Source organism: Aphanomyces astaci, assembly GCF_000520075.1.
Source record: "Aphanomyces astaci strain APO3 unplaced genomic scaffold supercont1.186, whole genome shotgun sequence".
Taxonomy (NCBI): Eukaryota; Oomycota; class Saprolegniomycetes; order Saprolegniales; family Verrucalvaceae; genus Aphanomyces; species Aphanomyces astaci.
The window spans coordinates 342-15,945 of record NW_009798449.1 but is presented as its reverse complement, the minus strand read 5'-3'; the positions used below and the strand labels follow the sequence as shown (position 1 = coordinate 15,945).

The following is a 15,604-nucleotide window of genomic DNA, read 5'->3' as shown; positions in this document are numbered from 1 at the left end:
CGCCACTGATGAGCGCCACAACCAACCTCGTCATTGGGCTGCACAACTGCGGGGGATGCAAGGCCTCTACGACTGCGTACGGCTCCAACTATGCAATCAAGATGACGTACATTGTCAATTTGTTGCGCGTAAAGAATGTCCTCCCCAAGGACTCAGTCGTCGCAACGCTACGTGGCACCCAAACGCAAGCCCTGACCGTCGCCCCGACTTTCGCCCCCAGCCCTTCGAAATGCACTGTCGTGGAAGAAAATGTGGCCTACTTTGGCTATCATCTCGCTTCCACCCAACGAAGCGAGGTGTCCTTGTGCTGTGGCGACTGCGATATCACGCCTGGATGCAAGTTGTTTGTGTGGACAACGGACAACGGTGGCACTTGCTGGTTAAAATCGGATGTGGGCACGAAGGTCGCCAGCGTCGGGGTCAAATCGGCTGTATTGGCTAACCCCATGGCCACGGCGTCTCCTCCTACACCGCCTAGGTGTAGCCCCATCGAAGTCAACAAAGACTTTTACGGGGAAGACATCGCTGCTATTCCTGGCCCCCTCGAAAGCTGCTGCGTGGCGTGTGAATCGATGGACAAGTGCAATGCTTTTAGCTGGTTCAACGACATCTGCTACCTTAAAGGCAAGCGCACCAGCCCTTCCCTCACCAGTGGCGTCTATTCAAGCCGAGTGTATAAGTGCTCTGCGGTGGAATCTGGGGTGGATTACTTCGGTGCAGATATTGGCAGTGCGTTTGCTGACGCGGTGGAAGATTGCTGTGCAGTGTGCCGTTCGACTGCCGATTGCAAGGCGTTTTCGTTTGCGTTTGGAGTGTGCTACTTGAAGAGCAGCAAAGGTATCGCAAAGCCGAATAGCGTCGTGGCGTCGGCAGTTTTGTAGACGCGTACTGGAGAAATCATAGGTACCGAAGAGGACTACACTCCGAAAAAGTGATCATAAATTGGTCATTTATGTTATGGTACTACCGGTACACTAATTCGTTCAAAATATGGCACCGTTAAGGTGATGCTACATATATTGGCAGCGATCCATCCGAGCACAGCGCAAAACACTTGAGACGAAACATGTATCATTAGGCAGGATGTTAACGCGATCTACGCGCACAAGTTCTTCCACTCGACTTCGTTGTCGCTTTCGCTGGCGCAGTCGCTGACAGGGTCGTCGCTCACAATGTAGTGGGTACCCACCGAGATGGGGCTGGCCAGCGCGGCTTCGGCAATGTACTTGGCCGTCTTGACGGCATTGCGCACGCCCATGCTGCGCGCCGTCACGGTCACCGATTCGCTCAGCAAGTCCATCTTGGTTTCCAGCGCACCCACAATCTTGATACCACGCAGCATCCCGTCCGCCGTCCGCTTGGCACCCACAAACGTCCACATGGCTTGCTGCAGCTCCGTCAAGATAGTCGCCACGGCAGCCTCGTCGGCGGGTTGCCACGGACGCCGGCCAAGGCCAGCACTGTCGGCCGGGACGCGCACCACGGCATTCGTCTCGACCGCCGACCCGACCAAAGTGGTGGCCATAAAGTCAGTCGCCACAGCACACCCCCACACCAACGCCTCCAACAGCGACGTCGACGCGAGGCGGTTGGCACCGTGCATCCCCGTGCAGCTCACTTCGCCCGCCGCGTACAGCCGAGGCACGGACGTCTTGCCGCTCAAGTCGACTTGGACGCCTCCGCAGTGGTAGTGCGCCGCGGGCACCACCGGCATGGCCTCCTTGGTCATGTCGATGCCTCGCGCCAAGCAGTGCTTGTAAATGGTCGGGAACCGGTTCTGGAGCCACTCGGACGGCATGTGCGAAATGTCCAGATACATGCAGCTCTCGCCTTCCTTGTCCATCTCGCTCAGGATCATACGCGCCACCACGTCGCGCGGCGCGAGCTCGCCGTCCACGTGGTAGTCCCGCGCAAACAAGTGACCGCTGCCGTTGCGTAGCTTGGCGCCTTCGCCCCGCAGCGCCTCCGTGAGCAAGAAACGCCGCTCCCCCGGCAGACACAGCGTCGTGGGATGGAACTGGACGTACTGCATGTTCTTCAGCTTGGCGCCGGCCCGGGCAGCCACGGCCACGCCCTCGCCGCGCGCGCCTTCGGGGTTGGACGTGTTGGCGTACAAGTCCCCGAGCCCCCCCGTGGCCAAGAGCGTCATGTCGGCGTGGATGAGCTCCACCGCCGACGTCGACCGGTCCACGAGCAACGCGCCGACGCACTCGTTCTCGTCGTTCAGGGCCAAGTCGTACACCACTCGACCCGTGCACAGCTCAATGTTGGGGTGATTCATCACCGCCGCTTGCATGGCGGTCGTGATAGCTTGGCCCGTGTGGTCGGCCTTGAACAGGATGCGCGCGCGGTTGTGCGAGGCTTCCAACGTCAGCTTGAGCTCGCCCGTGTCGGCGTGGCGCTCAAACGGGACCTTGGACACGTCCAAGAGCAAATCCTCTACGCACGCTGGCCCTTCCGTCGCGACTTTACGCACGGCTGGGTCGTGGCACACCCCCGCGCCGGCGCGATGGATGTCGGACGAAAGCAGCTCGGGCGAGTCGTCCTTGGACTTGTAGATGATGCCGCCTTGGGCCCAGTAGCTGTTGCAGTCGGCGGGGTTGATGGCGGCACCCAGCATGATCACATGGACGCCTTCGCGGGCGAGGCGGAGGGCCGCGGCCGAACCGGCGGCGCCACAACCGATGATCAGGGCTTGGGTGCGACGAACGGTGGCAATAGAGGACGGTGGGTCGGCAAGAGTGACTTGGGTGTATTGATGGTTGGAGAGGGCGTACGCTTGCGCATGGGGCTTGGTGGGTTTGGGACGGGGAAGGGACATGGGAAATTGAGTTGTGAAAGTGTGTCAGAGGGATGTTGATTGAAGTGGAGGTATTGAACTTAGTGGGCGGAGGTCAATGTGGCGTATTTCTTGTTGAATGTCCAGGTGCGCTTGGCAGACATAAACTGTGGACTCTTGACGAGGTGAAGGCGGCGTTGGTGGCGGCTACGATTGCTGTTGTTTGGCTGCGTACCGCAAATAGAATTGTGCTTGATATTAATAAATCGGGATGACTCATTTCCTTAAGTACGATTTCCATTCATGATGGGCTGCCACGAAGGTACGGCTCCGGATATTATCCGGAAAAATTCAAATCAACAAAAAATGAACACAACAATGGTTCGAATCCACTTGATCCAAGTTACAGTGTAAGCTTGTACACACTATGGGTTACAAATATAAGTATATATACTCAGTATATTTTGCCAAAATGTGGAGGGGACAAACGTTTTGTTTGGCAGAAATGTGCCCGAACGTGATTTGATTGGCTTAGGCCGTTCTTTAATCCATCCTCCTAAGACATTTAATTCTGCTGAGGGCCCCTGTTTCGAATCGATTTTGCAGTATGCGGTTGAAAAAATATATGATACAACTGTTAATAGAGTTGGAAGGGCATGAAGCAGCAGCAGACACGTGAGTGGGTGGAGGAAGAACTGAGAGTGAATTAGTTCTGACGGCACAGGCACGGGCCGAGCGGCTGGAGTTGTGCCCCCTGGCTCGCGTCGGAGGATGCTGTCGGGCGGCAGCTGCCTCACCCTTAGTTGACTGCGCAGGGAGCAGAACGTTGTCACATCAAGTGGTTTGGTAAAGATATCAGCGACTTGATGTCGCGTATCTGTGTAAACAAGACTAAACATCTGTTGTTCTATACGGTCGTTGATGAAATGGTAGCGTGCATCAATATGTTTAGTACGCCCATGGTGTCCAGAGTTGTTCACGATCTGGATGGCGCTCTGATTGTCCTCGTGAAGAGGAATCGATGTGGTGCTGGGATATCCCATCTCACTAACTGCCTGCTTAATGTACAGTCATTCTTGTGCAAATGTGCACAGAATCATGAGTTCTGCCTCAGTTGTCGAGAGGACGATGCTCTGTAGCCTCTTAGCGATCCAATAGATCGCACAGTTCCGGTAAAATATCACGAAGCCTGCGAGGCAGCGGCAGGTATCAATGCAATTACCGTAGTGACTGTCCGCATATGCATGAAGTGGAGCGGAGTGATCGTACGCACCGCCGAGGACGAGACCGTAGTCAATCGTTCCTCTGATGTACCGGAGAGCACGCTTGGCCGCCTGTCAGTGGGCAGGGCCGGAGTTCGTGAGGAACTGGCTCAGTTGTTGGACGACGTACGCGAGGTCGGGTGGAGTGCTAAACATGAGGTGGTATGCTGTGCATGTACATTGGCTTACCCGAGACATCTTGAGGATTCAAGCTATTGAATATCGACACACACAAAGTGAATGTGACGTTCGTTGAGCATCAGTCCCCCTCCTGAAATCAGTCGAGGATGTAAAACGTATTCGAAGTAAACATCCCCAGCGGAACTGTTTCACCGCGGACCAAAGTCCACCACCCCTTCAACCAAGTATGTCTTCACCCCTTGGGGAGGCTGCGTCGTCCACGACACCAACACTTCTACCCTCGTTTGGGGAGGCTTTCTCATCGACAGCACGTCTACCCTCATTTGGGGAGGCCGTGGCATCAGCAGTTGCTCACACTTGGGGAGGCTGATACGACCACACCTCTACCCACGCTTGGAGAGGATCTACTTCGTCGATCGACCGGTACAGTATGGCAAATCCCTGTCGTACTTGATGTACCAGACATCACACATCACTCCACCTGCCCGTTTGGGTGGCATCATTCGCCACCCCTCACACCTGTCGTCCGCAACTCCGACGCCCAAGTGTCGTCGAACGTTGAACTTCAACACAATGGAGGAATATTTCTTCCCCGTACCATGTACCTCGCTCCACGAGAAGTACCGACTCTGGCATGTGTGTGTGAGAACGTCATCCACCTCCACTCCAATGTCGTCACCTACGACAACCCAGTTGCTCGCAATTCCGCCTGGCCCTCACGTTCTCGAGCAGCGATAGAACACGTCGTACAGTACGTCGTCTCATCGACGTCTACCACACTGGACACGGCGGACACGTCCACACGACGGTCCAGCTGAGTTGCTTATGTCGTATATTGAGGACGCCTCAGGCGCTCAATCTCTGTCGACACCGAAACATATCCTCCTCGCCCTCAAGGACAAGACTCCTTCGGAGGAGCCTGCGACCTACAAAAAGGCGATGAAATCGCCAGCCAAAGCGTAATGGCTTGAAGCCATGATGCTCGACCTGGCAGCCCATGAGGCCAACGGGTCGTTCGTCCCGGCCACCTTGCCTCCAGATGCGACTCCACCTGGCATGCGTTGGGTGTTCAAAATCTAATACGATGACTCGGTCACTGATGCTACGAGACGCGTCGCTCGCTGCATGGCGCACCTTGTGATCCAAGGGCACACCCAAATCCAAGGTGTTGATTACGAGGAGAGTTACTCCCCCGGTCATTGCAAAAGAAATCCTCCGAACGATGCTTACTCTCGGTGCGTCTCTCAACTACGAGATCGATGCAATGGACGTCATCACAGCTTTTCCCAACGGAGAAATCGACTGCGAAGTCTACGTCAAACATCCACCTGGATTTAACACCGCGATGCCTTCCAAGTCCTTTGCAGTGTCTATGGTGTCAAGCAGGCCCCACGCTTGTGGTACCAGACACTAGCCACCTACTTGCTCCAGAAAGGGAACACACAGCTCGTCAAAGATCGCGGCGTCTTCACCAAGCAGATGGACGGCCAAGCCGTTTACATCGGCGTCTACGTTGACGACCTGGTAGTTATGACTCCTTCGCCGGACATGATGCGCACCATCAAACATGGTCTGTCATCGCGTTTTCGAATGCACGACCTTGGGGCTCTCAAGTTTATTCTTGGATTTCAAAATTGTTCGAGATCGTTCTGCTCGAACTCTCATAATGCATCAATTCCAATATGCAACCTCGATTCTCAAGAGGTTTAGCATGGAGAATTCAAAACCAGCCCCCACTCCAATGGAGTGCAATCTCAAGCTGTCTGAGTCGATGTGTCCTCAGAACGATGCCGAACGCCAGTCCACGACGGACAAGCCGTACCGCTCGGTAGTCGGCAGCATCATGATCGGGGAGACAAATTGTTCACACGCATAGGAAGGTTGACGTATGCATACGCTACACAGCCAAATACGTGCGTAGTCTGGATGGCTCTGGTGTCGTAGATGATACGGAGTGTCCCCTCTGATGGTGGTGGACGACAGCATGTTCAGGAGGAACACTGCGTGGGAGATGGCTTCGCCCCACACGAACTGTGGTAAATTACCATGCAGTAGCATGGAGCGAGCCATGGTGACGATGATGCCCATACGCCGCTCGGCCACATGGTTCTGGGTCGGGGTATAGGCATCCGTGTACGTCAAACGGGTGCCGTATTCGCTTTGAATCGTGTCCCGAGTTTGACGTACTCCTTGGCGTTGTCCATTTGGAGCGCTTGGATTTCCTCGAAACGCACTGGGTGGTGAGTGATGGTAGAAAAGCTCGCTTACGTTGGCGCTGTAACGTTGGTGTGCGTCACGACAGAACGTGCTGTACTTCTCGTACAAGTCTGTGCGCTTTTGCATGATGTACACAAAAGTGTATCAGGTAAAATCGTCGATGAACGTTACGAAATATCGACCCCCAGAGATAGAGAGGATATTGATTAGGCCCCACACATCGGAGTACACTCCTTCCAGCGGCCTTGACGACTTGGGTAGTTTGTTGCATGAAAAGGGAAGTACTTTGGCCTTCGAACTTAATCATGTGTCGGACGAGGCATGGGCGGTGATGGACTGTCGAGAGATGGAAAACGCAAACAGATTCGAATGATGCCGCAATATGCGTAGGTTGTCATGACTTGGATGGCCCAGTTGATGGTGCATTTCATGGTGCCCTGCGCACTTGACGTCGTAACGAGGACGGTCGATGTGGGGTTGCGTACGCGTGGCGACGGCTGCGTCGAAATAACCTACAGCGCGGTATGTTCATCGTAGGTGGCTGTGAGCTTGCCATCATACGTGGCAAGAGTCCACTCCCGAGGAGTGATGTCAATAATTTGGTGTCTATCCATGTGCAGTGCACGACCCACCGAGAACAGGTTGAAATGTACATCTGGGATGTGGTAAATATCCTGCAGATAAGTCGCTAATGTGTTGCCGTTGGTGCCAGCGACTTCGAGTCGAACTGTGCCGCGTCCGACTACTTGAAGTTGGTGGCCGTCGGCTGCACGAGCAAACGACGAGAATACTTCGTAAGTGACGAACCACTCGCGGTGATAGGTGGAGTGCTTGGATGCAGCACTATCTACCGTCCAATGACGGAATGTACTTTGTTCTTTAACAGTCGGACTGGATGGTGACACACAGAATACCCATCCAGTGGCAGTAAAGAGAAGTGATCGCGATACAGTAGTAACGAGCGAGTCGTAGTACAAACTGAAGTATTGTAGTAAATTGTTTTATTGCATGCATGCCAGCAACCGTGTCACGTCTTTATGCGTGCTGTTTGACTTCAGAGGCAGTTATCTCCTGACATCCTCGGCAAGTTCAGTGCTACTACTAACTGTAGTACTAGTAGTAGTATATTGTTATGGTTGGCACTGCGAATATCTCACACATTGTCTTTGCGTCGTTCGCATGGGTGTAGAATTGCAACACCATTGCAAGCACGCAGTGTTTGAACTGTACCCACCCAGGACGGCCACGACGACCAAAGCCAGATTGAACTGCGTAGTGCTGACTGAAAACGGCAAGTAGGTTGTCGAGGGTGTCGGGTGGAATTGAAACCGCTGCGATGAACGACGTCATATGACGGCTGTAATACATCTTGTACCAAGGACTGTCAAGCTGGTCGTCTAAGAGGGCCAATGAATGTAGAAGGTTGCGTTCACGAAGCAAAGATCACATGAGCAAGAGTCGTATGATGCGGCGTCGTTTCGTCGCCTCCGGTGTGCAGTAGAGCAGTAGCACGCCGGATGAGCAAATAAAACCAACGAAACGGCTCTATTTTGACTGTGAATGTAAAATCTAAGTATATTTTTGGTGAGCTTGCAAAATATATTCATGCTTACACTGCAGTCTGAGGGGGCACTCCGACATGAATAAAGACATGTCTGAGAAGGCAGTCTGGGGTATTTTTGGAAGCCTTCCAATGTATCAATGTGGAATTGTAATTAATCAACTCACATTTTGCAACCGATTGCGGTGGACATCACCATAACGTTATACTACAGTGTACAAATACTGTATACAGTATTTGTATGGAGTCAATGTGGAGGTTGAACCGTAATAAAGTTGGCCCCACCCACTGTTATTATTGGTAGTTACAGTCAATAGCATCCTTGTTCTGTGAGGGCGAGGGGCTAATGCAAACTGGCTCATCATATCCTGGTTATACAATTGACTTGATTGCTGAGCTGTGAACAATTGACTACCTATGTAACGTTACTATTGTGAATTCGCTACTACCTCTGTCCGGAAATATTTGCCTCAAACGGAAAATCTGATTTCCGTGAATAAACCCCAACAGTACCACTATCTCTTCGATATAAAAATTTCATACTATTTACTACGTAGTAGTAAACGAAAATACAAAATCTAACAATAATATGTAGTAGTCCAGTATATTCAATGCTCAAGTAGTCCTAAGAGGTTCGCCAGGTCCCCTCAATATCTTCATCTAGCTCGCCATCGACAGCAAGCTTCTCCATTTGAGAGCTAAATTCGCACATGTCCAATGCCTCCGCCACTTCAGCTGATAAGTCGTCGACCTTTTTCGCCATATCGGTGGCCCTGAGGAGTGCAAACCCATCATTGAGGACATCGACGTCGGTGGCGACAACTTCAGGCAACATGCCCTTCAAGGCAAGTGACGCTTTCTTCATGTGAGGGATCCTGTAATTGTTGTGTCCAGCTACACGGATGACTTTATGCATGCAATATTGTAGAGTCAGAAAATTAGCATTCAGTGTCATGGGGTCTACTTCCTTCCACGCCTCGTCCGTCGCAGCAACGATGTCGTCTACGTTGCGCGAGTAGTTCTTCTCTTGAAGCGACTGGATCGCTCGAAAAAACCCGAGGTCAAGCACGTTCAAGTCGGGTGAGTTGGGCGGCTGATACTTGAGCTCCATCATCCATCCGTCACTTGTGCAGGCGTCAACAATCCTGCTGTCAAGTGGAGGAACATGCGGCCTGGCATTGTCTTGCTGGATGATGATACGTCTCGATTCGCCCACAGGCCACTTGGCCTTGATTGCAGGAATGACATGGTCAATCAGCATTGCTTGGTACACATCGCGTGTCACACTGATGGGTTTGGTCTCCAACGTCCCGGCTGGCCGATTGCGACTTGCTGGAATGGCCGGTACTTGCTCGGTGAAGTGCCACGTACCAATCTTTCCATCGAACAAAGCCGATTTCTCGTTGTCCCACCGCGGCCGAGCAACCGCCGAGAGGAACAAAACCTTGGTGATGAACCGTTTAGACTTGCACGTACGATGAGACAGTTCATCGTTTGGTGCAAGGTAGTATGTCTTGTTGACGCGCGTCGCAAAGAACCATTTTTCGTCCACATGCACGTAGTCTATCATGGAGTCGAAGATAAAGTCAGTGGTGTTGACGGAGTGTACGAAGTCCATAGACCACTTCACTCGAACGGCCTTGTTGGCATCACAAAGTTGTGGCTAGATGTGGCTAGTGTATTTGACGAAGATGCCGCGGCGGTAGTACTCGTGCAGGGTTGACCGGGGCATGTCCACGGCAGCGGCGATGAATCAGAAAGTCGTGCGACGAGCCTTGGGTACTCGTTGGAGCCGGGCCGCAACGTCATTGTGTTTCAAGTTCCGTCCACAGTGACCCTTCTTTCGTGACGCAACGCTGTTGCATGGGCGCGTAGCGTTGGAAAGGTGAACACCAGCACGCTTCCAGATCCGGCGTATCGTGCTCCGATTGAACCCAAAGTGTGCAGCAACGTCAACGAAAGCTTCACGGGGGAGGTGCTTGTGTTCAAGCAGTCGTGCAAGAAGTTGCTGCAGGACTGCGGCACGGTCATCGTTCGTGAGGTTTCTCTTCGCTCCCATTTTGAATTTGATGTGGTTGTTGGTCCATTCATACGGATAATTGATGTATCCGGATGTCCGGGTTTCACTGCGTATTGAATTGTCCATTACATATGGAGTAAAGTATTGATCGTTTAAACGTGCTTAGTTCTTCATGATTGGGTGAAGTTTGGTGCGAATCACTTTGATTGGTTAGCTCCTTCTTGAACGAATTACATATGCACTTTCAGCTTCAAATAATTTGACCATTACCATGCTTATTTCCCAAATATTCTGCTTGAGGCATTTACTTCCGGACAGAGGTAGTATAAACTTCCAAAATTTGAGTGGTTTGTCAAATCAATATAGAATCACGCTGGAGTTCTGATTGGTTGAATATACTTGTCCTTTCTGTAAGAGCGAATCAAATCCACTCATTATTGGATTAGCCAATAGCGTCGATTCGTGATTCGATCTGGAAATTTGAACCGAATCCACAATATTGTACTAATGTTACACCATTTTTCATTTAAGTTCAGGTTTTTCTCGGTATATTTCGTCCAATGCACAACTGATTCACACCATGTGTGTCAAGTTCGCCAAACATTCGATATATTTCGTCCATACCCTACATCGTTGCAGTATATTTCGACTAATGCCCGGTATATGTCGCCCTAAAGGCGGTATGTTTCTCACATTGTTCAATATATTTCAAATGATGTTCCATTTATTTCGATTTTAGAAGCAAATCAACGCGCTGCTTCATCAGGCCCTAACTTCCATGTCACCCGCATTTTCGGCTAGACCGTAGAACAACTTCAGCTACAAGGTGTAAGGTTGTAGAGGATTCACATCGACTCATATCTATGATTTAGACATCAAAACGCTATCCACCACCTGCGATATACTTGATTTGCATCTAAACTCGAAATAGATGGTACATATTTGAAATAACGCTATATTGAACAACGTGAGAATTATACCGCCTTTAGGGCGACATATACCGGGCATTAGTCGAAATATACTGCAATGATGTAGGGTATGGACGAAATATATCGAATGTTCGGCGAACATAACGCACATGGCTGCGTCAGACGAAATATACCGGAAAAACCTGAACTTACAGTTAATGGTGTAGTATACCGGCAACTGCAAAATTTAGCCGGTGCATTAATTCGAATTCACTGTGAAACCACTTCGTTTTGGCTGGCATGCCCTGTTTGATGTCTAAAACACTCGATTTCAAGCCGTATAACACTACTGAACTAGTACATAGTATCAGTCAGACACAGACCATTATGCCAGTTCTGTCGACCTGGAGGCGGCGATGTGGGTGAATCCCAACATTGTAGAATGTGGTTCGAAGAACAACTTTGTGTCTTGCATGAGTTGGACAATCCAATCACTCGGTTTATTTCCCACCATCCAAACGAATCACCGTTTAAGTACTACTGATATTAATATACATAACATATCCCCACAGAATGTTCGATGGTGAGCCATTATGCTAGTCATCGACTTTCCCTGATTTGCACTGCAATTTGCAGCAAACATGTTCGAATTCTGAAACGATGCCCACCTCTACTCGAACCGAGAGTCGCGTCGTAGAACACGCACCTACACCTGTTGATCAAAACTCATCATTATAATGTTGTCATGGCCATTTCCACTTTGCACTTGCAGCAATACATAACTTCGCTCGTATTCGTCATGTTAGCTGCATTGGCAACCGTAGCCAAACCTGCCATCCTTCGCCGCGTAGCTGCAGCATCCAACAACTCTCGTGGTACATTCCTCTTATAACTACCCATCTTCTCCGCCTTATCCTTTGTACTGACATCGTGCAATGACGACATAGACTTAAAGGCTACATCAGGCGACGAGACCATGGTGATTGTGGTGATCACTGTCGTGATTGTCCTCTTGGTGGTGATTGGAATCATGATATGTGTATACCGTCGATACTATAACCCCGTCGGCACGAAAGAAGATTGCGAAGTGCCCCACGAGTCTCTGTCAACGTCTCGTGCAGGCGGTCGGCCGTTCCTGTCGACTCTACTTCTCCAAGACCTCAAGACTCAGCGGCTTGCGAATTCGGTCGCGGGCCTTACGTCCACTGGCACGGCTGGGATTCCGTCTGCGACCATGACGCTGCAGCTGACGGGGTCCAATTCAACAGCTTACCCTTGGCCCACCCTCCGATCGTCGGAGCTGCGGCGCACTGGCTTGGGCTCCATCGACGACGACGGGTCTTCCATCACCGATTCGTCCTCGAACATTCTCGGGTCCATCCGCAGCGAGCAAACGTTGTCAGTCGCCGACTCGAACGTGCTCAGCACGTTTCGAAGCCACGAAACCACCAGTGTGGACGACGTCGTCCTCGTCAGTGGCGGACGCTATTCGGCCAAAATGACGCCAGGCGACCCGAACGAACAACAGCCGCAACTGCGCCTATACCACGCGGCCGTGTCGGAAGAAGATGGAGGGTCGTTTTACGACACGCCGTCGCCCAAGTCCATCTTGCGCGAAGACGTCGTCATTATGCGACCATCGATGACTACCACGCAACAACACAGCAGCAGTCGAGGCCTCAACCAAGCCGAGTACTTCCAGTTGGCACGCTCCTTGAATGGTGTTCGAAGGGGTGCCAAGTAGATAGAATCGTTTGAATCCTAAATTAATGTAAGTAGCACTGTGTGTATTCACAGCTTGCTTTGTGGCCACCACACACACACGTTGATGTCGGGCTGCCGTGGTACTGACATACATACAGACTGTGCTGTAGTGAGCGGGGCTCACTCTTTACAGTTAAGTTGCACAATAGCACCGCTGCACATCGTCCAATAGCTCCATGCTCATCTCAACGAAGGTTGTACTGCTGTACAACCCAAGGCTTGAACGTGGTTGACCAACCAACGCCATTGACAGGGAATGCATCGTCATGCCTTCCAGAGGTGGCTGCATGCCAACCGATCCGAAGGATTTCCCAAGGCCGCACTGATGAATGCTGCAGCCATGGGCTAATTGAAGTTGTGATTTCGTTTTTAGGCTTGCCTGCATTGCTGCTCCGAGATTTGTTGGACCGGCCAAATAGGCCCAAGTTCTACGCCTTACAACACGACCACGTTCCAGTGGTTCAATGGCTGTTGTGCTAGTCGACCTTGGTTGGTTGGCTGTTCACCGCATGTGGAACGCCATTCGAGCCACGAAAAACTCGGTCGAATTCGTGTGTATGTGTCGAACTTGCTTGGAAAGCCTTGGACAAGTGTTTGGTCGCACACAACAACTACTACCGGTACCTGTTAATCGATTTACGATAACGTTAATCGAATGTGTTTCGTGTAAGCTTACTGTTAATTAAGATTTATGCATCCATCAAATACAGTACGGTATCGCACAGAAGTGCACTATACATTATGTGAGCTGTACCGGTATCTACCCACCTGTCCGCCAACCGCGCAAGGAGCATGTGCACTAAGAAGTCACATGGCACATCATTCGACGGTGTTGTGCTGGATGTGCCTGCCACCCATTCTGCCAAAATTATGCATATATATTTTGGGTAGTTATACTCACAATGCCGGGCAAACGAATAAAATTTGCACCTCCGTCCGAATATCCATATAAAAACAAGCACTGGGCGACATGCAATTATGCATATTTTGGGATCCGGATATAACACACGGTCGAATCCGGATAAAACACGTGGAAGTGGTCGATTCAAATTCACATTTCGCCATCATGACGATCATCATTGACGGAAAGGCTATTGGCGCCACGATCCTCGAAGAACTCAAGGCCGAAGTCCAGAAAAATGTCGCCGAACATGCCGACTACGTCGTGCCTGGCCTTGCGGTAGTCCTTGTTGGCGACCGCAAGGATTCCGCCACGTACGTCCGCATGAAGAAGAAGGCGTGCGAACAACTGGGGTACCGCACCGTGAGCATCAACTTGCCCGTGGACATTGCGTACGACGCCCTCATTCATGAAATCGATGCTTTGAACAATGACCCCACCGTGCATGGCATTTTGGTCCAATTGCCACTTCCTCGCCACCTCGACGAAGAATCCGTGCTCAACCACATCGTGCCTGGCAAGGATGTCGACGGGTTGCACCCCATGAACGTGGCGGCGCTGTCTGTGAGCTCCAAGCTTCCATACGTCGTTGCGTGCACCCCCGCGGGCTGCATCGAACTCTTGGACCGTCATGGTACGACTTCAACGTGTCACTTTGCAAAATGCAATGATTTTAACCACCGTATCGACTACTAATGTGTCTGGTCTAGGCATTGAAATCGAAGGAAAGCGAGCGGTGGTCGTCGGTCGATCCCGCATCGTGGGCATCCCCGTGGCGCACCTATTGCTGGGCCGCAACGCCACCGTTACTATCTGCCACTCGAAGAGCGTTAACTTGGAGGGTATCGTGCGCGAAGCCGACATCTTGGTCGCCGCTTGCGGTCGCGCCGAAATGGTGCAAGGCAGCTGGATCAAGCCTGGCGCCACGGTCATCGACGTTGGCATCAACTCTGTAGATGACGCAACCAAGAAGGCTGGGTATGGCGTAGTACCTATCGACAAAACATGCACTCAAGTACTCAATCCAAACATGTCCTTAGGTACCGCCTAGTCGGCGACGTGCATTACGCCAGTGCCAAGGAAGTGGCCGGTGCCATCACCCCCGTGCCCGGTGGAGTCGGCCCCATGACCATCGCCATGTTGATGAAGAACACTTTGGTCTGTGCCCATCGCACCCAGCCCCATTTGTTTCAAAAGTAACAAGTACTTGATCTCTAAGACGATCCACATCGTCTAATTAAAAGTTAGAACAATGATCTATATCATTTCAATTCAGCCAAATTGTGACTGACAAGACGAGGTAAACTTGGTTTTCCAAGGCAATTCGGACCAAATCAATCCCTAAAGAAACAACCAGCATGTGAGTGATTGATAGCGCACTCATATTAATATCAAGTGTTTTCGAAGTGTCGAGTGAGATAAATAGCAATACTGGTACTGAAATTATATACAAGTCAGTTTCAATACAGTATTACTATTAGTAGTCAAACATAACATACTAGTATGTTTGACTACTAATAGTAATACTAGTCAAGCATAACATACTATTAATAGTATGTTTGACTACTAATAGTAATACTGTATTGAAACTGACTTGTATATAATTTCAGTACAGTACCAGTATTAGTACTGTCTATTTTTTAATTTCGAGAACTATTAGTAGTCAAACATAACATACTAGTATGTTATGTTTGACTACTAATAGTTCTCGAAATTAAAAAATAGACAGTACTAATACTGGTACTGTACTGAAATTATATACAAGTCAGTTTCAATACAGTATTACTATTAGTAGTCAAACATACTATTAATAGTATGTTATGCTTGACTAGTATTACTATTAGTAGTCAAACATACTAGTATGTTATGTTTGACTACTAATAGTAATACTGTATTGAAACTGACTTGTACTTCGAAGTATATAATTTCAGTACCAGTATTAGTATTATCTATTTTTTAATTTCGAGAACGGATCATTGTAATCATGGAAATTTTAATCAGTTGATCCACCGTGCGCAACGCTGCGCCAGCGCTTTCCTCGGGCTTGACTG

General features: G+C 50.4%; 5 protein-coding genes across 5 annotated transcripts; 3 read left to right on the top strand and 2 right to left on the bottom strand.

Annotated features, from left to right (window-relative positions):
• Positions 1–31: 31 nt before the first annotated feature.
• On the top strand, positions 32–1,065 carry H257_18614 (hypothetical protein; the record flags this gene model as incomplete). Its single annotated transcript, XM_009847709.1, has 1 exon — positions 32–1,065. A coding segment is annotated over one exon (850 nt), but the record flags the coding sequence as incomplete, so codon positions are not given.
• A 31-nt stretch (positions 1,066–1,096) lies between these two features.
• H257_18613 (L-aspartate oxidase) lies at positions 1,097–2,821 on the bottom strand (the record flags this gene model as incomplete). Its single annotated transcript, XM_009847708.1, has 1 exon — positions 1,097–2,821. One exon carries the CDS (start codon positions 2,819–2,821, stop codon positions 1,097–1,099), a length of 1,725 nt encoding a protein of 574 aa, XP_009846010.1.
• Positions 2,822–6,911: 4,090 nt separating this feature from the next.
• Positions 6,912–7,767, bottom strand: H257_18612 (hypothetical protein; the record flags this gene model as incomplete). The annotated part of the gene is made up of 2 exons (XM_009847707.1): positions 6,912–7,246; positions 7,557–7,767. The coding sequence occupies 2 exons, from the start codon at positions 7,765–7,767 to the stop codon at positions 6,912–6,914; spliced, it is 546 nt and encodes a 181-aa protein (XP_009846009.1).
• A 3,841-nt stretch (positions 7,768–11,608) lies between these two features.
• H257_18611 (hypothetical protein) lies at positions 11,609–12,700 on the top strand. The gene is made up of 2 exons (XM_009847706.1): positions 11,609–11,763; positions 11,836–12,700. Exons 1-2 carry the CDS (start codon positions 11,634–11,636, stop codon positions 12,630–12,632), a joined length of 927 nt encoding a protein of 308 aa, XP_009846008.1. The 5' UTR covers positions 11,609–11,633; the 3' UTR covers positions 12,633–12,700.
• A 1,006-nt stretch (positions 12,701–13,706) lies between these two features.
• On the top strand, positions 13,707–14,839 carry H257_18610 (hypothetical protein). Its single transcript, XM_009847705.1, has 3 exons — positions 13,707–14,187; positions 14,264–14,531; positions 14,594–14,839. Exons 1-3 carry the CDS (start codon positions 13,719–13,721, stop codon positions 14,751–14,753), a joined length of 897 nt encoding a protein of 298 aa, XP_009846007.1. The 5' UTR covers positions 13,707–13,718; the 3' UTR covers positions 14,754–14,839.
• The last annotated feature ends 765 nt before the right edge of the window (positions 14,840–15,604 follow it).